Source organism: Bubalus bubalis, chromosome 4, assembly GCF_019923935.1.
Source record: "Bubalus bubalis isolate 160015118507 breed Murrah chromosome 4, NDDB_SH_1, whole genome shotgun sequence".
In the NCBI taxonomy this organism is placed as follows: Eukaryota; Metazoa; Chordata; class Mammalia; order Artiodactyla; family Bovidae; genus Bubalus; species Bubalus bubalis.
This window is the reverse complement of record NC_059160.1, coordinates 124,293,332-124,315,690: the sequence shown is the minus strand read 5'-3', so window position 1 is coordinate 124,315,690 and position 22,359 is coordinate 124,293,332. Positions and strand designations below refer to the sequence as shown.

At 41.2% G+C, this 22,359-nt stretch overlaps 1 protein-coding gene across 3 annotated transcripts in view; it reads right to left on the bottom strand.

Annotated features, from left to right (window-relative positions):
- Positions 1-22,359, bottom strand: part of DISC1 (DISC1 scaffold protein) — a 412,213-nt gene that overhangs the window by 28,088 nt on the left and 361,766 nt on the right. For 2 of the 3 annotated variants that reach the window (XM_025284501.2, XM_044942012.1), the window contains exon 11: positions 8,064-8,337. In XM_025284501.2, coding sequence (XP_025140286.2) covers positions 8,064-8,337 — 274 coding nt within the window. Of the gene's footprint in view, positions 1-8,063; positions 8,338-22,359 lie in introns of those variants that run through there. The other variant, XR_003109008.2, reaches the window with a different exon arrangement.

The following is a 22,359-nucleotide window of genomic DNA, read 5'->3' as shown; positions in this document are numbered from 1 at the left end:
TGACGCTAATGGTACATCGTTACTGCCCCATAAGATACATGTATTCATCCAAACATTCAGATTATATGGTTACACCCTGAGTAAGTGGGTATTCCTTTTAAAAGCATCCAGATGTTGTTGGTGGTAAAGAAAGCATCTGAAATGTTTAGATGTCTTTAGGTCAGAACAAGTCAATTATTTGTCTTCAAGTATCTGCACACTGAGTTGGGGGAATATCCCCTGGAGAAGAAATGGCAACCCACTCCAGTATTCTTGCCTGGAGAATCCCAGGGACAGAGGAGCCTGGTGGGCTATAGTCTACAGGATCACAAAAGAGTCAGATATGACTTAGTGACTAAAACAACGAAATGACAAATCTGCATGCTTATTTCAAAGAAGACACTAAGAAATGAGTTCTAAATAGAACCATTAATAGAACAAAAGATATGGCTGAAAGAAGAAATGGCCTGGTAAGTCATGTATGTTCATTGGCCTGTGGTTTCTAGTTCACATGAAAGGCAAGCTTTAGAAAGCCATATTTCCTAGTCCATGATCACGTGAGGGAAATTGGTCTGCTTCCTTTGACACACCAATGTTGCCTAAGGCCAAACTGTACTGGAAACTTTGGAGGAAAAAATCTATTTGTAAAGGAGATTGATAGCATCAGTGAATACCTAAACAATCCGTTTAACACAAGACTTCAGATTCTGGTGATAGCCACATAAACCCTAAGTTCCTTTTGCATGAAAAAATGAAGACCGAACACCTCTAGGGGGATTGCCTTTCAGGGGATGTGTCCTGCGTGTGTGTGTGTGTGTGCGCGTGCGTGCTCCAGTTCAGTTCAGTTCAGTCACTCAGTCGTGTCCAACTCTTTGCGACCCCATGAATCGCAGCACGCCAGGCCTCCCTGTCCATCACCAACTCCCGGAGTTCACTCAGACTCACGTCCATCGAGTCAGTGATGCCATCCAGCCATCTCATCCTCTGCCGTCCCCTTCTCCTCCTGCCCCCAATCCCTCCCAGCATCAGAGTCTTCCAATGAGTCAACTCTTCGCATGAGGTGGCCAAAGTACTGGAGTTTCAGCTTTAGCATCATTCCTTCCAAAGAAATCCCAGGGCTGATCTCCTTCAGAATGGACTGGTTGGATCTCCTTGCAGTCCAAGGGACTCTCAAGAGTCTTCAACACCACAGTTCAAAAGTATCAATTCTTCAGCGCTCAGCTTTCTTCACAGTCCAACTCTCACATCCATCCATGACCACAGGAAAAACCATAGCCTCGACTAGACGGACCTTTGTTGGCAAAGCGTGCGTGCTTGGTCGTGTCCAACTCTTTGGGACCCCATGGACTGTAACCTTCCAGGCTCCTCTGTCCATGGGATTTCCCAGGTAAGAATACTGGAGTGGGTTGCCATTTCCTACTCCAGGGGATCTTCCCAACCGGGGAATCAAACCTGCGTCTCCTGCACTGGCAGGTGGATTCTTTACCAACTGCGTCACGTGGGAAGCCTGCCAGCCGCCTGTTGCTAAGAAGTACTGAACTACAAGGAGCCCAGACTCAAATGCCAGCTTCCATTCGTGTTCATCTTGGATTAAAATTGTTTTGAATTTCTAAATGTTTTTCTGTGAGTTATGCAACAATGAGATGAACAGAGTATTAGTGCACTTTCCAGAGATGTAAAAGCCTGGATTCAAAATCTCTCCGTCTCTCCATGGAAACTGTGTCACAAGTTTAACAGTCCTCTCCACCCAGCCTGTGACCAGCCTCTCTCAACCCCTCAAGTGTTCATCAGTGAGCGACAAGGAATTTCCAAGGTGAAGGAGGCTCCGAAGGCCTCGAGGTAGTTTTCCTCAGAAGCACAGAACTATTTTTAATTAGTAGAAGAGGCGCCACAGTTAGGCCCTGGAGCAAAGAGAGTGGTTCCGTAATTTTCCAAAAGCAGGGAGAGCAGGCAGATCAGAGGCATCCACTTCCTGTCCTTGGGCAGGAGGCTGGCAGGCCGATAACATCAATTAACTGAGAGAAGTGGCAGGAACCAGTTAAATGGTGGCCTAGAAGCCCCCTCCTCCCACCAGACAGGTGTCTGGAGCTCATCGCCCTCCCCCAAAGCCAGGGGCCAGCCAGGGCCAGGGTAGTGCTGGTGAGCCTGCCAACTTCCCATCCTACTGACGGAGTTTTTTCTAAACCTTTCGGTGCCAGCTGTACTTAAAATTCTAATTACACAAAACCAATACAATATCGTAAAGTAAAAAAAAAAAAAATTCTAATTACAAAATTTAAATAAATAGTATGTAAAGCAATGAAATATTAATGGGAAAGAAGAGGGGTTCCTGTGCCCATCTAAACCATGTTGAAAACTTTGGGAAAACTCAATAATATTTAAGCAGGGAGGGACTGAGGACTGTTTTGTAAGTGTTCTAGAAATTTCCAGGCCTCTTTAAAGAAACACAAACTGGAAATTTGTTGATGATGCATTATTGGTGAGGTTTCTGCAAGAAGAGCCATGGGAAAAGCCAGTCAGGAAAACCTGTACAAACGTGTGCCAAGCCTTGGTCTCATAAGTAGTAAAAATTAGAAGATAAACTTAAAAAAAAAATTTCAATGCACATACATCATTTTTTACAATTCTCTGGCTTTTAAATCAATCAATCAATTACCAATCCCCATGGCAACCTAATTGCTTCTACTGCTCTCCTCTTGGGGTAAGGAGGTTGGGTTTGCAACACAAAATCTTAAATTGTAGAAAGGATGGAATTTCTTTTCATGCCCAAGTTTTCTGCTTTCTCCTCAAAGGCCTTAGACAGAAAGAGAAAAAGCAGCTAATGATTAAGTGGGCATTCTATCCTGGGGATTGTCTCACAAATTTCAAGTTAGATGAGCTACCAAGAGCATGTCCATTAACAAGTGAATGGATAAAGAAGTTGTACATATATACAATGGACTGTTACATAAAAAAGAATGCATTTGAGTCTGTTCTAGTGAGGTGGATGCTAGAGCCTGTTATACAAAGTAAGTCAAAAGAGAAAGACAAATATTGTATACTAATGCATATATATGGGATCTAGAAAGATGGTACTGCTGAACCTACTTGCAGGGCAGGAATAGAGACACTGACATAGAGAACACACTTGACACAGTGGAGGCAGGAGAGGGTGAGACAAATTGAGAGAGTAGCACTGAAACATATACATTACCATGTGTAAAGTAGAGAGCCAGTGGAAAGTTGCTGTATAACACAGGGAGCTCAACCTGGTGCTCTGGGACAACGTCGAGGGGTGAGATGGGGTGGGAGGGAGGTTCAAAGAGGGAGGAGACATATGTATACTTACGGCTGATTCATGGTGATACATGGCATAAACCATACACTACTTTACAACATTGTAAAGCAATTATCCTCCAATTAAAAATACAAAAAAAAAGAGGACATGTAGTTCAGGCCCTGCTCTTTTTACCCTGCTTCACTGGTGAGGCTGCTGCCCTGCTCAGGGGAGCCAGGAAGTGATGGGAAAGAGAGAGAAGCAAAACTGTATCTGCCAGGACTGGAGAGTAAGCCCTTCAACCACTACAGATGTTTCTAGAATTATAAATCAGTTTAAGATGGTGAGGACACACTTCTTCACCACATATTGGTTTTTTTCAGCTTTCCTTTCATGTGAAATGGAATAAAATGAAATTGGGAGACATTGGCAATCATTTTTGGAGACCTATATAATAACTAAAGGGCTTCCCTGGTGGGTTAGATGGCGAAGAATCCACTGCAATGCAAGAGACCTGCTGGGTTCAATCTGTGGGTCGGGAAGATCCCCTGGAGAAGGGCATGGCAACCCACTCCACTTTTCTTGCCTGGGAAATCCCATGGACAGAGGAGCTAGCAGGCTACAGTCCATGGGGTCGCAAAGAGTCGGCTACAACTTGGACACTAAACCAGAACCACAAAAATAATAACGAAAACTGTAAGCCAACTAGACTTCAATCACAAAACAGAAACCAACAACATAAAATTACCCTGTATCTTACTGCTAATGCCCTTTACTGCAGACGTCTTAACACCCTGGCTACTCAAATCCTGTGTGAGATGCTCAAAGCTGCTGGGCCTTTTTTAGCCTCTTTGAGCCTCTTTGAGCAGCTCCTGGCTGGGAAAGGAAGCAGCTGGAGGCAAAAGGCAGGGAGAGTGATGCTGTCCAGGGGAACTTGGCGGGAGGGAAGCCCACTTTGTAGTAAAAACAGAAAGCACCCCAGCAGGACAGGCTGCAGACAGGAAAGAGAGAATTACGCAGGTATAATGGCCAGAACACCAAGTACAAAAGAGCAACTTCAGAGTGGAGGAAGCTGGCTCACTGATTTCCCCAGCTTCTGTCTGGCCCCCATGCAATTTCTGTAATGTCTATAAAGCAGGGCCAGCAGCAGCTGATTGTTTCCAGAGGCTGAGGCCATGCTTGCAGCAGAGCTGTAATGAAGCTGAAAAAGAAGAGGGCTCTTACCATTGAGGAAGCGCAAGTGAAAATTGGCCCTTCGCCCTGTGGCCAACTTCCTAGGTAACAAAGCCCACAGCAAATTACTATGCCTTAATGGGCCCAGTTGTAAATGGGGGAAATGGTGCTGAGAAGCCCCGTGGGACCCTAAACACAGCAAAATCTCTAATTAATGACAAAGTACTTGTGAGAACCGGTGCAACCAAAATGCATGTACCCACGTGGGGCAGATAAGCACAGGGAAGGCTTTGAAAATCCATCTCCCTGTGGACCTCCAGAAGAAGTTGGCAATTTTTCATGGAAGATTTAGGTTAGAAAGTAATTGACTGCCTTCAGGGCACCAGGTTTCGAGAGAGAAACCAGTGCGGGGTGGCCAGACCCAGCAGGGAGTTCCACAGCAAAAGCAACTCAGTGCTGCAAAGCAAACAGACACCATGGCCTCAGGATAAATACACGAGGAGCCAGAATCCAATGAGTCCCTGGAAACCAAGGCAGGGAAACAAAAGCACCTTCCTCCGAATGAGACCCTTGGTTATTGTTCATACTTTCAGTAGCTTAGAATCCTTCATCCAAACACAAACAAGACTGTCCCTTTACTAAACCTTTCTTTACTTGAATATCTTCCACGGATTCATTGCTCTCTTTTCTGTCAATAAAAGAAGCAGGGTATACTATTTTATAAAGGTCTTAGAGATTGTTGTGACTGCCATAAAGAGTGATAAACACACACACGATTATGAGTTAAGCCTGTACTGTGTATGTGTCAGGGCTTCCCTGCTGGCTCAGATGGTAAAGAATCTGCCTGCAATGCAGGAGACACAGGTTCAATCCCTGGGTCAGGAGATCCCCTGGAGAAGGGAATGGCTACCCACTCCAGCATTCTTGCCTGGAGAATCCCATGGACAGAGGAGCCTGGTGGGCTACAGTCCATGGGGTCTCAAAGAGTCAGATGCGACTTAGTAACTAAACTGCCACCACATGTGTGTATCATTCACGTTTAGATGCATTATTTTATTTAAATCTTCACAATCTTCTTTCATGAGATATTTTTCATTGTCCTCATTTTTTGTTTTGTTTTTTAATAGATGAGGAAACGCAGTCTGGATACAGCCCAGTGGCCTTGGCTCTGCTCATCTGCTGTACTGCCTTCTGATAGCCTTGAGACAAACACAAGCAAATCGAACAGCTAGAGCCTCACTTTTAAAACAGGGAGATATCATTTTTAAAATTACAGTCACTTTTGTAACATTACATGCAGTAAAAATTTTGGTGTAAAATTATAAATTTAGATGTAGGCACTCAGTTATGCAGAGACTTCCCAGGTGACGCAAGTGGTAAAGAACCTGCCTACCAGTGCAGGAGATGTAAGAGATGCAGTTCAATCCCTATGTTGGGAAGATCCCCTGGAGGAGGGCATGAACACCCACTCCAGTATGCTTGCCTGGAGGATCCCACGGACAGAGGAGCCTGGAGGGCTACAGCCCATAGCATTGCAAAGAGCCAGACATGATCGAAGTGACTTAGCATGTACGCGCGCACACAGTTACATAGCCCCTGCTACAATCAAGATACGGAGTAGTTCTCTCACTACCGCCCCACCCGCAGCTCTTTCATGTTGCTGTTTGTGACAGATGCCCCTCCCCCACCCCCACCAACCCCTCATCCCCACCCCTCCACACCAGTACCCGGCAACAACTGCTCAGTTTTCTGTTTCTATAATTTTGTCCTTTCCAGAAAGGAAGCTCAAGCATTCCAAAGATGCCCACCTTCCTCTCTGACCAAACCCCAGAAAGCAATGCAGGGACAGTACAGGGAACACGAAGGACACAGAACTGGAGATGACCACACAGCGTGCCCCTTGCATCAGAATATTCTTCGAAGCTGGCCCACTGAGACAGGCCACAAGTTTTCAACAATGCTAACCAAAAGCGAGGCAGCCAGGCTTTTCAGGGGATTCCACCAGCAGGGCCTCAGCTAACAAAGGAGTTGAGATCATCCACAGCTCAGTGTAGAGGCTCCTTGTATGAGGCCAGCAGGATTCCAGAGAATGACAGCAGCTTGTTTCTCATAAGGTTGCTCAATGAAAATATATGATCGAGTATCAATTATCCAGGCAAGTCCAGAAGGTGTTGACTGTAAGCACAGGTCATCAGAGGGTGTGTGCTCTTAAAGACCAGGGTCCTGCAGACAGGACAGGAGTGGGGTACCCACATGGACATGTTCCCTGGTGAGTAGTGGCAAAGACCCAGGGAGGGGGCACATCTAATGTCAACTGTGAGCCATGGACGTGGAATGACATGTTCCTCCAGATTTGGGTGTGCGTGCTCAGTCACTCAGTCATGTCCAACTCTTTGTGACCCCATGGACTGCAGCTTGCCAGGCTCCTTTGCCCATGGAATTTTCCAGGCAAGAATACTGGAGTGGATTGCCGTTTCCTCCTCTGGGGGATCTTCCCCACCCAGGGATCAAACCCATGTCTCTTGTATCTCCTGCACTGGCAGGTGGATTCTTTATTACTACACCACCTGGGAAGCCCCTCCTCCAGTTTCACCAAGGTTTTATTTTCTTTTAATATTCAGAACACCTGGGAATCTGGCCAGAAAAGTGCTCTGAAGCCTCCTGTCATGGCACTGAACCTGGAAAGAAATTCCTAGAGTCTTTTTGCTGAAAGGATCTTATTAAAGCTAGAAGGGAAAGTGAGCAAGGAGAAGGGAGAGAAAAGAGAGATGAAGCAGGGAGGGGAGGGGTGGGGAACTCAGATCTCTGTGAATCTAGGTCAGCCCTGGGGTAAAACAATGAATAAATCTACACTTTAATTTTTAATGCATATATCACAGGCCATATCTTAAGTTTTTTAAATGAAAAGAGCAAATTCTAACATTCATTATGATCTTGCTTTGGCAAAAACAGTTAATGGAATATATACATATATTTGATTCTAATGAATAAATTGTAGGATATGTATTCTAAATATAGAATTAAATATCATGCTGCTACTGCAAAGTCACTTCAGTTGTGTCCATAGACGGCAGCCCACCAGGCTCCCCATTCCCTGGGGTTCTCAAGGCAAGAACAGTGGAGTGGGTTGCCATTTCCTTCTCCAGTGCATGAAAGTGAAAACTGAAAGTGAAGTCACTCGGTCATGTCCAACTCTTAGCGGCCCCATGGACTGCAGCCTACCAGGCTCCTCCGTCCATGGGATTTTCCAGGCAAGAGTGCTGGAGTGGGGTGCCATTGCCATCTCCATTAAATATCATAGATGACATATATAATATGTATACAGACAACAGCTACATGTTATATATGACATATAGAGTGTGGGCTATATATATACAGTAATTATATATTAGTTTATATATTCTGACTAGAGCCATGAAATTAGAATAAAAATAGAACTAAATATGCCAAAAGTTTTTTTTCATTCTCCTATATATTAAACAGCTTCTATAAAAATTCTACATCATTTTGAAATCATGTTCAGGAGTTGTTAAAACTTTAAAGCGTTTGGGTGGTTCAGTGGGAAGCCCACCCAGTATTCACTGCTCTCACTTGGAATGTGGTCCCAAAGCCCCCCTCAGAGTAAGAATCCTTAATCCTATGAGGATGGACAGACCTCTTTCTGTTCCCTGCTAGCACAGTGAGGCGAGGGGGTCAGGTGCACCATCCACTCTTCAAAGGCTTGCAAAGGGTTCTTCCTTTCATCTTCAAGGTGGGACCTCAGCGGGGTGGCCAGAGCCATTGTATAAGTACCTCCCCCTAAGTCATCCGTCTGTCTCTCATCTGCAAACAGGCTGCCCCTGGCCTCCTGGAGCTGCAAGCTCTGGATAAGCAACCGACAAGCTTCCAAGTCAGCTTCCCACACTTTTCCAAGCAGCGGACACTTGCAGCTATAAGGCAGAGAAGAAACAAAGGCATAAAGATTAATTCAGTGCTGTTTCTTCATACCAAACCAATAACTTTTCCACCTGGCTAAAAAGTTAGAGTGAACAACTTGCTTTTACATAATGATGGATTATTTCAACCAGAAGATTCAGAGGGGCCAAATTTGTATACCATCAAGTACCAGTGAAATAAGTATAGTCCTTCTTAGCTACTTGGTCTGTAAGGATATCCAAGATCCTAAATACTTTTCAAGACTCAGTGGTTCAATACAGCAACCCTACTCACGTTTGTCCTCTTGTCTTTCTGCCTTCATTTGAGTCCCTAGACTTGCCCAACTCCCTCAGGGCAAGTACTTTTTCATGTGCTACTTCATCTGCCTTGGACTATAAGAAGATTCAACCAGTCCATCCTAAAGGAGATCAGTCCTGGGTGTTCATTGGAAGGACTGATACTGAAGCTGAAACTCCAGTACTTTGGCCACCTCATGTAAAGAGTTGATTCATTGGAAAAGACCCTAACGCTGGGAAGGCTTGGGGGCAGAAGGAGAAGGGGACGACAGGGGATGAGATGGCTGGATGGCATCACCTACTCAACGGACATGGGTCTGGGTGGACTCTGGGAGTTGGTGATGGACAGGGAGGCCTGGCATGCTGCAGTTCATGGGGTCGCAAAGAGTCGGACACGACTGAGTGACTGAACTGAACTGAACTTCATCTGCCTAGATTGTCCCTCCCCCACCTTTTCCCTTACCAACCTATGTCCATCCAGGTAACATAAATGAGTGAAGCAGTGCAAGGGTAATATAAACCATAACAACAGATACTCAGCCTCAGTAACAATGCAGTAAGAGAGATGTGAACTCTTGCTAGTAGGAAGGACATATCCCTTTACAGGGAGCCCTTTCACCAGCTCAGACCAGATAAAGCTATGAGGAATATAGACTCAATGTTCACAAAAATTTTGATTTTAATGGAAAGCCAAAAGCCCAAAATTTTAAATGAAAACATATTTTTCATCATCCATTCAGCTTCAGACTGAACACTTTCTATACAACTATCTTCCATTTATTAATCCTTCCTTCTACTGTGTCTAATCTGCTATTCAATTTATTTATTGTGTTCTAAATGTCAGTTGCTTTATCAGTTATATAATTTATGTTGACATTTTTTTTTATACATTTCAGTTCTCTTCTGAAATTATCCACCATCTCCTCTATCTTCCTAAATATATGGATCATCATTATTTTAAAGCCTGTACCTATAAACGATGAATCCAAAAGTAAGTAAGAAAAATGAGACAGAACCTATATATTAGAAGAGCTATTGATGAGAATTTTCAGGTAATTGACAAGGGGCATCAAACTACACATTCAGATACAATCTCAAGGAAGGAAAAAGCAAACTTAAAAACACACCCAGGTTCATCTTAGTGAAACTGCTGAACAACAAAGACAGATCAAATCTCTTAAAGACAGCTAGAGGGAAAAAAAGACATTCACTTCAAGGAAGCAATAATATGGGTGACAGAAATGGTGTATGCCAGGAGGTGATAAAGCAACATCTTAAAAACAGTGGGAAAAAGGTAACATCCTATAAATTATATGATTATTTTAATTTCATTCAAAAATAAAAGGTAAAAAAGGTATCCTCAAATAAATAAAAATGGAAAGAATTCCTTGCAGTATATGCACAATAAAGGAAATGATGGCAGCTGGAAGCAAGGTCATGCATTGTTATTGTTATTTAGTTGCTAAGTCATGTCCAGATCTTTTGTGACCCCATGGACTATAGTCTGCCAGGCTCCTCTACCCGTGGGATTTTCCAGGCAAGAATACTAGAGTTGGTTGCCATTTTCTTCTCCAGGGAATCTTCCCAACGCAGGGACTGAACCCACAACTTCTGCATTAGCTGGTGATTCTTTATCACTGAGCCACCTAGAAAGCCCAAGGACATGCATGCTGCTGCTACTGCTAAGTCACTTCAGTCGTGTCCGACTCTGTGTGACCCCATAGACGGTAGCCCACCAGGCTCCCCCGTCCCTGGGATTCTCCAGGCAAGAACACTGGAGTGGGTTGCCATTTCCTTCTCCAATGCATGAAAGTGAAAAGGGAAAGTGAAGTCTCTCAGTCATGTCCGACCCTCAGCGACCCCATGGACTGCAGCCTACCAGGCTCCTCCGTCCATGGGATTTTCCAGGCAAGAGTACTGGAGTGGGGTGCCATTGCCTTCTCCGAGGACATGCATAAAGGAATGAAAAAAATGGAAGAGTAAATATGTGGCTAAATTTAAGTGACTGTTGATATAAAAAAAAAAGCAATAATTTCTTTTGTGATCTAAAATATATGAAGACTTAAAATACATGACAAAGAGGGAATGAAAGGCATTAAAATAGTTTCAGGTCCTTGAGTTTCCAGAAAGTAGTAAAGTGCTCAATGTATTAAATTTTTAAAACTCATGGATTCATATTGAACTCCTTATGGTAATCATAAAGCAGAGAGATTTAAAGAATATATAACTAACAAGCCAATATGTGAGAGCTTTAAAATTAAAATATACTAAAGTATTGGTTTTAATGAAAGCAGTAAAGATAGGAATGAATGTGATATAGATAGGGAAGATGGAAAAATAGAACTATTTATCCCTAATATGTTAGGAATTACATTAAATATAAATAGATAAATACTGTATTTAAAAGTCAGTTCTAATGAGGTGGATGAAACTGGAGCCTATTATACAGAGTGAAGTAAGCCAGAAAGAAAAACACCAATACAGTATACTAATGCATATATATGGACTTTAGAAAGATGGCAATGATAACCCTGTATGCGAGACAGCAAAAGAGACACTGATGTATAGAACAGTCTTTTGGACTCTGTGGGGGAGGGAGAGGGTGGGATGATTTGGGAGAATGGCATTGAAACTTGTATAATATCATATATGAAACGAATCGCCAGTCCAGGTTTGATGCATGATACTGGATGCTTGGGGCTGGTGCACTGGGACGACCCAGAGGGATGGTACAGGGAGGGAGGAGGGAGGGGGGTTCAGGATGGGGAACACGTGTATACCTGTGGTGGATTCATGTTGATGTATGGCAAAACCAATACAATATTGTAAAGTAATTAACCTCCAATTAAAATAAATAAATTTATATTAAAAAAAATAAATAAAAGTCAAAGATTTTAGACGAGAATAAGAAAAAATCAAAATCCAATTCTATGTTGTTTATAAGACATACATCATTAGATACAAGGATACAAACAGGTTGCAGACAAAAGAATGGAAATATGTCATGAAGGCATAAGAAATACAGTGTAATGGGTAAAGGACAGCCTATTCAATATACTCAGGTCAGCTGGATTAATATCACTATATGAATGGGCTTCCCAGGCTGTGCTAGTGGTAGAGAGCCTGCCTGTCAATGCAGGAGACATAAGAGATCTGGGTTCAGTTCTGGAGTTGGGAAGATCCCTCAGAGGGGGGCACGACAACCCACTCCAGTATTCTTGCCTAGAGAATCCCAAAGACAGAGGAGTCTGGTGGTCTACAGTCCATAGTGTTGCAAAGAAGTGGACACAACTAAAGCAACTTAGCACGCACACACTATAGGGAAAAAAAGCTATAGCACGCACACACTATAGGGAAAAAAAGCTAATTCATGATTATTGGCTCACACCAAGCAAACATCAATTTCAGGTGGACTACAGATCAAAATGCGAAAAAGGAATAAAACTGCTAGAAAATAATTCAGGCATATCTTGCTTTATTATGCTTCATTTTATTTTACTTCACAGATAATGCCTTTTTTTTTTTTTTTTTTTTTTTGCAAATTGAAGGTTTATGGCAACCCTGTGTCAAGCAAGTCTATCAGCACCATTATCTTTTCTTTTAAAAAAAAATCTATTTATTTTTAATTGAAGGACAATTGCTTTATAGAATTTTGTTGTTTTCTGTCAAACATCAATAAGAATAAGCCATAGATACACCCATGTCCCCTCCCTCCTAAACCTCCCTCCCATCTCCCCCCCAATCCCACCCCTCTGGGTTGATACAGAGCCCCTGTTTGAGTTCCCTCAACAGTAAATTCCCATTGGCTATCTATTTTACCTAAGGTATTGTAAGTTCCTAGACTCTCTCTATACTTCTCACCCTCTCCCTCCCCAAATCTCACTGTGTCCATTAGTCTGTTCTCTAGGTCTGTTTCTCCATTGCTGCCCTGAAAATAAATTCATCAGTACCATCTTTCTAGATTCCATATATATGCATTAGATTATGATATTTATATTTCTCTTTCTGACTTACTTCACTCTGTACGATAGGCTCTAGTTTCATCTCCCTCATCAGAACTGACTCAAATGTGTTCCTTTTTGTGGCTGAGTAGTATTCCATTGTGCATATATATACACCACAGCTTCTTTACCCATTCATCTGTCGATGGACATCTAGGTTGTTTCCATGCTCTAGCTATTGTAAATAGAGTTGCAGTGAACACTGGGGTACATGTGTCTTTTTCAATTTTGGTTTCCTCAGGGTAGATGCCTAGTAATGGGACTGCTGGGTCATATAGTGGTTTTATTCCTAGCGTTTTTTTTTTTTTTTTTAAGGACTCTCTCAGAAATATTGCAGGTTTGGTTCTAGACCATAACAGTAAACCTGCGATGTCTCTGAGGTATGTCTGAATAGGATAATATCTTTATGACTTTGCAGTAAACAAAGATCTCTCAAACTGGGTATAAAAAGTACAAGCTATAAAGAAAACAAGTAAGAAATTTGACTATAAATATTAAGAACTTACATTCATCAAAAAACAAAACCATTGAGAGAATGAAATGATAAGCCACAAAGTGGAAGAAGTTATTTGTAATACATACAACCAACAAAAAACTGCTTTCTGACTATAAACAGGACTCCCACAAGACAAGAAAGAGACAGACAACCCCATTTTGGTTAAAGACTGGAAAAGATACTTCACAAAAGAGGGGATCTAAATGGCCAATGAGTACTTTATGAAAAGATGTACAACAACATCAATCATCAGGAAAATGCACAGTAGACTCCAGCGTGAGACCCAACTGAGAGAATCAGACATGACTGAGCACACACATGCGCACGTGACACCCAGGAACCCCGTGAAGACTACTAGTCCTCTCCTATACTGCTGGTGGGAGTGCACACGAATGCAGGGCCTTTCAAATCTCATTGACAGATGTACTAATGATGAAATACGTCAATCACATGACCCAGCACCACAACTCTTAGGAATACGTACATTTCATGAGTATATATTTAGGACTTGTGTTAATTCATAGTAGTCATTTCTACAGTCACTGCTGCTGCTGCTGCTGCTAAGTCACTTCGGTTGTGTCCGACTCTGTGCAACCCCATAGATGGCAGTCCACCAGGCTCCCCTGTCCCTGGGATTCTCCAGGCAAGAATACTGGAGTGGGTTGCCATTTCCTCCACCAGTGCATGAAAGTGAAAGGTAAAAGTGAAGTCTCTCAGTCGTGTCCGACTCTTAGCCAACCCCATGGACTGCAGCCCACCAGGCTCCTCCATCCATGGGATTTCCCAGCCAAGAGTGCTGGAATGGGGTGCCATTGCCTTCTACAGTCACTATGAGCACTAAATTGGCAGATGCTGAACCACTGCTCTCAGAGGAAATGCAGCATTAGCCTCCTGTCAGCCTTTGGTTACATTATCATGGGCTTCCCAGGTGGCTCAGTGGGTAAAGAATCTGCCTGCAATGCAGGAGACACAGGAGACATGGGTTCAATTCCTGAGTCAGGAAGATCCCCTGGAAGATGGCACAGCAACCCACTCCAGTATTCCTGCCTGGAGAATCCCATGTACAAAAGGAGCCTGGTGGGCTACAGTCCACAATCACAAAGAATCAGACGCAACTGAGCACACTTTCATGATCAATGTATAATCTTGTTTTATGTGTGTTCCTGTTTTTAAAAACCTTACTTAATATATACTGTTGATTCATGAACACTAGTCCCATACAGAGCACTATAACTCATGCCTGAGCAAAGCTCACCAAATACACATGCTCTCTGTAAGGCACATTACAGCTTTCCTGCCTTTAGGAGCATCAGACAGCACTTCATCACTCTGCTGGTGAGGTAGCCATTTGAACAGCAAAATCACCAAGAAAAAGCACAAAGATGTGAAAAACATGGCACTAAAAAGTCAGCAAAAGGGGGATGTCTCTACAGTATGACAACTATAACCCAGAAGCGGAGTGCTGCCTTGTTCAACCTCAGCTGGAGTCATGCCCATCAAGTGACTCAAAATTTTAGCCACTCTGGGCATGTCCTTGAATAACAGGGAGAACTCTGCAGGTATTGATTTGGGGGTTACAAGTAAATTTCCATAAGTAGACAAACGCACAAATTCAAAATCCACTAATAATGAAGACCGACTGTATGTATGATCAGACAACATTATTTGTAACAGCCAAAACCTGGGAGGGAAAACAGATGTCCATAAATAGAAGAATGGATTAATCGTGGAATATCCAGTCATTGGAATTTTTGCAAAGAAGATGAACAAATTAGTACAATCTGCAAGAATATGGATGAATCTCAAAAACATAAGCTTAGACAAAAAGGCAAAGAGGAGGTACTATGATTCTATTTATTTTATATTTTTAAATATGAAAAATTAATCCATGGTATTAGACATCAAGATAGTGGCTTCTTTGAAGAGAAGTGGAGTAATGACAGGGAGAGGCATCAGGAGGCCCGCTGGCATGTTAGAAGGGTTTTATTTGTCCATGGTGGTGGTGATGGGTATGTTCATTTTGTGAATATTCATCAAGCAGTGTGTTCACAATGTGTGTACTTTCTCACTGTGTGATATGCAGTCTAAACTAATAAAAAGAGGTGGTCCAGTAGTTAGGGATCCAAGTTTCTACTTCAGGGACAAGGTTCCATCCCTGGTTCTGGGAACTAAGATTCCACGTGCTGCACGATGCATCCAAAAAAAAATTTTTTTAAGGGATAAAATAATAAAAAGAGAGAGAAAAAACACAGATTTCCTTAGCCACATCCTGGATCAAGAGAGCAGGTATAGGGTCTGGTACACATGAGAAGAGATCATCCTTGTTAGAAACACTAGACTCTCTTTTCCAATTTCCTAATTGTAGCCAATCTGATACATGACAAGTAGCATCTTGAAGTTGAGTTTCTCCACTACAGTCGCTTATTAGACACCCAGATTTTCTCCTGTGAAATATCTCTTCTGATCCATTGTCAGTTTATTCCTTTTGTGGGTTCCCCATCCTTCTCCTAAGGTTTTCGTTGAAAGTGTGAAAAGTGTTAGTCACTCAGTTGTGTCCGACTCTGCAACGCCATGGACTGTAGCCCGCCAGGCTCCTCTGTCCATGGAACTCTCCAGGCAAGAATACTGGAGTGGATTGCCCTTTTCTTCTCCAGGGGATCTTCCTGACCCAAGGATTGAACCTGGGTCTCCCAATTGCAGGCAAATTCTTTACTGACTGAGCCATGTTAAAGGAAGCATTTTATTGCTAGTTGAATATCTTTTAATTTTTATAGTCTACTCAGTTTTCCTTTTTCTAGTGTCTAGTTTAACATTCGGAGAAGGCAATGGCACCCCACTCCAGTACTCTTGCCTGGAAAATCCCATGGGCGGAGGAGCCTGGTAGGCTGCAGTCCATGGGGTCGCTGAGGGTCGGACACGACTGAGCGACTTCACTTTCAGTTTTCACCTTCATGCGTTGGAGAAGGAAATGGCAACCCACTTCTTGCCTGGAGAATCCCAGGGACGGGGGAGCCTGGTGGGCTGCCGTCTATGGGGTCGCACAGAGTCAGACACAACTGAAGTGACTTAGTAGCAGCAGCAGCAGTTTAACATTAACACGGCATCTTTTATAGAAATCACAGGTTTCTCACAGGTTTCATATGCATTATAACGTTTGTTCATAAATTTTAAAATCACTTTTCTCCATAGACATTTCTCCTTTTAATTCTGTATTTTATTTAAACATTTACTTCTTTTTTTTTTGTCTTGTCATCTCTTAACTGATTTTTTTTAATTTCATTTTATTTTTAAACTTTACAATATTGTATTAGTTTTGCCAAATATCGAAATGAATCCGCCACAGGTATACATGTGTTCCCCATCCTGAACCCTCCTCCGTCCTCCCTCCCCATACCGTCCCTCTGGGTCATCCCAGTGCACCAGCCCCAAGCATCCAGTATCGTTCTTTTCTGACTAATTTTGTTCAGTGTTATCAGAGTCTTGCTAGCTTATTAACCTTTTCGAAGAACCCTTTGCTTTGTTCATCTTTGATACTGATTTTTGTTCTCTATTTTCTCGATTTCTGATGATCTGATTTCTGATTATCTTTATTTCTGATTATCTGATTTCTGATTATCTTTATTTTTCTCATTCTTTAGATTTATCATCTTTTTATTAGCTTCTGCTGTCAAATGCTTGTTTTATTTTTCTATTTTAATTTTCTAATAAAAGTATTTAAAGCTCCAAACTTTTATCTAATACCTTAATCATCTCCAATATTTTTGTTTTTTATTATAAAATGTTTTTTTACTATTAAAACTATTAAATATTTTAAATATATAGAATATTTAAAATTCTATGCCATGAAAAATAGTTTAAAAGACACTTGCATACCTACCATCAAACTTCCTGCTTTTTCATGTTTTTCTATAATTGAATTTGACTTACTTCTAATTTGTGACATTATTGCCCCCCAAATTGTACATATACTATTATTTTTTCTAATATTATAATTATTACTCCAACTCTCTTTTAGCTCAATTTTTCCTTTTACTGCACTTTATGTTCAAATTTTTTTTACATTTTTCCTTTTTTTAATTTATTTTTAATTGGAGGATAATTGTTTAACAATACTGTGTTGTCTTCTGCTGTACAACAATGTTAATCAGTCATACGTGTACATATGTCCCCTCCTTCTTGAACCTGCCCCAGACCCCCCACCCCATCCCAACCATTTTTCTTTTTCCAGAAATGAATGCAATACAACACATTTGGCCGAATTGTACAAAAACCCATTCTGGAATTTAATCTTTGGGATTGGTGGCTTTCACCTATGTGTTCAGAATTACCATAATTACTGTTGAATAATTATGGCTGTTTTCTGATTTGTTACAACCAATATTCCTAATTTCTAAGTTTTATGTCTTTGTTTGTTCCTGTCTTCCTTTTTCTTAATTTACATAAAATCATGAAAGGGAATACAGAGAGATCCATGAATCCTTTACCCAGTTTCTGACAATGGTAACATTTTGCAAAAATATAGTACAATATCACAACCAGGTAACTGCCATTGACGCAATCCACTGATCTTATTCAGATGTCCTCTCTTGTGTGTATGTGTGTGTGTACGTGTCTACAGTTCTACATAATTTTATCCCTTGCACAAGTTCATGTATCCACCACCACATTCAAAGTACCGAGCATCCTAATACCCTTTGCTATAACCACATCGCTACTTCCCACCTTGACTGCCATCTCTAGTGTCTGGAAACCACTACATCCGTTTTCAAATTTTATAACTTCAAAAATATTATATAGATGGAATCATTAATTATGCAACTTTGGGATTGGCTTTTTTCATTCAACACAGTTCCCCGGAGATTCACACACCAACAGTTCATTTCTTTCTATTGCTACGTAGTGTTCCACGCTGTCTGAACCAGTTTATTCAACTATTCACCCACTGAAGGACATCTGTGATGTTCTTCCCAGCTTGGGATTATTATAAATAAAGCTCCTATGAACATTTGTGCACAGGTTTCTGTGCGAAATTAAACATTCATTTGTTGTCTGAGAGGCTCCCACTGGGTCATGTAGGGAATGAGCCCGCCTGGCTGTCTCTTAGCAAACTTCCACCGCCCCTTCATTCTATTCTCATTCCACCTCAAAGGGGATACACTTGGACGCGTTCTGAGGCCATATTTTAGTTTCATATTTACTAAGACACATTTCTTGTTTTATTTGTAAGTTCTCTATCTCATCAACAGTAAAATTTACTAAAGTTTTTTTCAATTCTCTCTCACATAACTCATGCTGCCCTCCTGAACTTATTGTTTGTATTGCTGAAATATTTCCTTGAAAAACACTTCAAAGAAAATGTGTTTTGTAAACCTTTTAAGGACCTACAGGTCTGAGGACATCTTTATTTCATATTCAAACTCTAAATAATGGTTAGGTTTAATATTCTGCCTTCTTGCCTTCTATGATGTTGTTGAAAAGTCTGAGATCAGTCTAATTCTTACCCTTTTCTAGATGATCTGCCCTTAGACAATTCCTTTTTTTCTTTGTTTTATATGAAGTTTAATTGCAACCTATTGATCCCCTCACCCTTTCCTATTCTGTTAGAGTTATTAAGCCCATTAGTAAAAGGTCTTATATCTTTCCCTTTTTTCCTGGGAAATTCTCAGTCATTAGTCTCTCAAATATTTCCTCTCTCTCCTCTATTAATTGTTTTCTTTTCTTTTGGGATTTTTTTTTTTTTTCATATGGACACTGATCAAATAACTCTATTCTGTACTTTGCTTAGCTTCTATTTTTTTTTTTTTCCTTCTCTCTGTCTGCTCCTCGGGCCTTCAGAGTATTTGAATAGTTGTCTGGCTCACTAATTGGTTCTTTAACTGAATCCACTTGGCTATTCAACCCATTTACTGAGACTTTTTTCAACTTTTATATTCTGTATTCTCTGAATTTCCATTTGGGTTTATGACTTCCTATTTTACCTCCTGTTTCCAATATTCTCCTTTACCTTGTGGAAGTATATGATACAACAATTGAACATCTTATGTCTAATTATGCTTCATCAGGTAAGACTCCATTATTGTTTTTCCTTTACAGCAGTTGCCCTCCTAAGAAGTCTCATGTATATTCCATTGAGTTCATGTTTGCTTAGGCATATTAACCAACTCAGCTGGTGACGGGTCTTTGGAGAAGGGGATAATGCCAAGGCCATAACTTGTGCCTAACCTATTAGGTGGGCTGTCGTCTCTGATAGAATAATTTGTACTTCTGTGTTTGCAGAAATACACAAGACTCCCTCAATTATCTACCCTTCATGGAACAGAGAGAGCTGGAGCAGTGCTGAAGATCCAAGCCTTCCCGGGGTAGCTCCTCTGATTCACTGGCCAGCAGGCACTTGTCTCTTTCCAGAAGCAACACGATGGGTACTGGTTTTCCCAGGCAATGTGGGAGAAAGAAAAGGGCGTGTCCCAAAACCCCTCTTCCACTTTATCATCTGTTTCTTCCCCACATGGAGACCACATCACCTTCAGTGGCCTGGAGGGTCCTCAGTTATTTTTTATTATTAACTTGTCAGATCCCCTGGCATCTCTCTGGCTTTTTTCTAATGGTGTGTGCATGGCTGGATTCACACCTGTTCCCAGGGGAAAGAGTTTGCTGAGTCTATAAATAATTTTCTACATTATAGAACTCTGTGTTCATTTCCTATTTAATAAGACACATTATGTGTGGTCTTTGAGTGAAAATGAAAGATACTTATCCTGAAATACCTCTTAGAATGCATATGTCAAAGTTTGGAAATCAGTTTTAGAGACACAAACTGAATGATAAGCAAATCATGTAGGTGTGAAATTACAGTGCTTCATTATAGTTCACGTAATAATTTCATGAGGGTTTAGATTTTTAAAATATCTTCTTATTGAATCCATTTGTAATGAAGCATAGTAGCTAATTTGAGTCTCTCCTATGAAGGAGAATAATTAGGTCATTAGTAACAATCCCTTAAACAAATGACTTACAGCCTTTTGAGCTATGTGAGATCTTTGGTGATGTTTTTACAACCAATAATGAGACAATTTGAGGACACAGGTTCAGTGTTTCTGGGGAAGTTCTTGAATAGCGAATAGAGATTCATCATTCCTATTATTCCTCATTTGAAAGCTAAATGAAGTCCCAGAGAGATCATCAGATTGTGGCTTGAATCTTGGTGGAACTTAGGAATGAGTGTGCTATTTACAGAGAATGATGTTAAAAGAGGGGCAAGGCAGGAAATTTGTGTGCAAGTTTCCACTCATTTTAGAAATAGAAATAGTTCTACCACAGTGAGTTAGAATGCTAACACAGTGAGTGAATTCCAACACAATTCACAGTGAGAAAACTGTATGTGTCTAACACAGATGCCAAAGCTGAAACTCCAGTACTTTGGCCACCTCATGCGAAGAGTTGACTCATTGGAAAAGACTCTGATGCTAGGAAGGATTGGGGGCAGGAGGAGAAGGGACAACAGAGGATGAGATGGCTGGATGGCATCACTGACTCGATGGACATGAGTTTGAGTGAACTCTGGGAGTTGGTGATGGACAGGGAGGCCTGGCGTGCTGCGATTCATGGGGTCGCAAAGAGTTGGACATGACTGAGCGACTGAACTGAACTGAACACAGACACAGACAATTTCGTTTCTTCTTACTCAACTCTCTTTCCTGACCTATTACTATTTTCAATGATAGAGTATTAGCATTTTACCTCATTCTTTATAAAACTTGAAAATAACCAGGTCTTTTCACAGAACCATAATGGAGTAAACTATCAAACCTGTATGTGAATGCCGAATGGTACTAAGCCTTTAACTGCAAACTGCTTAGACACCACCAGTCTTCATGTGTCTAAAATATTTTCATTCTTTGCACAACATAGATTAAAGTTCCAATTTTCAGAAACTGATTTTCTTAGAAATTTTAAAATGTCATTTCTTTGTCTTCTATTTTCCAAGAAAGAAAGATTAATACAATCCTCCCCTGAGCAAAGACTTTTAGATAGTTTAGCCCGCTTCCCAAAATGCCATCTGAAACTCTGACAAGAGGAAATGTAGTATATGAAAAAACTGTTTGTCTAGGAAACTGTAATGAATACTGTTATTTGATGAGCCAATGTCTCTTCTTCTTATCCTTCCTAACAAAACTTAGGGAGTATTCAAGTAAACAACCCTCCTTTGTTGGATCTTACTGGATGGGTTTCCCTGGGGGCTCAGCTGGTAGAGAATCCTCCCGCAATGCAGGAGACCTGGGTTCGATCCGTGGGTTGGGAAGACCCCCTGGAGAAGGGAAAGGCTACCCATTCCAGTATTATGGCCTGGAGAATTCCATGGACTCTATAGTCCATGGGGTCACAAAGAGTCAGACAGAACTGAGCAACTTTCACCTTCACTTCACTGGATGATAAGCCTAGCTCCCCAGATACACTGTGACTAGATGAAAACAGATAACCTACGACAATCTATTGGGCAATCCTTTATGGTACAGGGGTTGGCAATCCAGATAGCTAAACTAAGTCAATCAGACCAAGTTCTATGGCCCATGCTGAGATGGTGGTGGGTGGGGAATAGTTTTTGCTTTCTCTCCCAAAACAGCAATGAAAAAAGAAACCACTGTGTCTATCCTGTGACCTAATGGAGTCATCCTACAGGCAAAGTTGATGCATTGTGAATGGAAATGATTGGAAAAAAAGAAGTGGGAAGAATCTTTGAGTTTTTGATGACAAGTCTGAGGTGCTAACTCAACCAACCCAGGTGTCCATCCAACTTTTGTTTAAGCCAGTTAGAGTTTGTATGCCTATTAATTGTGGCTGAACATAGAGTTGATTCAGTCAAGATCAGATGACTTTGATTGGAATTTAGCCTCTACTATAAAGTTTGGTGATCTTTGGGAAGTACTTTCTCACAGTTTGAGTTTCTACATTTGTAATATAACATCTCTTATTATCTCAGAGGATGGATTATAAAAAAGAAAGATACAAAATGATAAATACAATATATAAAAGAGCAACAGTAGTAGAAAAAGTATTGAAGTTCTCAAATCTTGAATACTGGTAAGCACTAGGAAAATGAAAATCAGTCTTAAATGTGAATGTATGATGGCCAGGATATGATAATCATGGGCCCTAGTTATTTTTCTCCTATTAATTGGGTGAGACCACTAATTAATTCCACCCAAGATTTAACCTTCTAACAATGTAAAAGATGTTTTGCAGAAA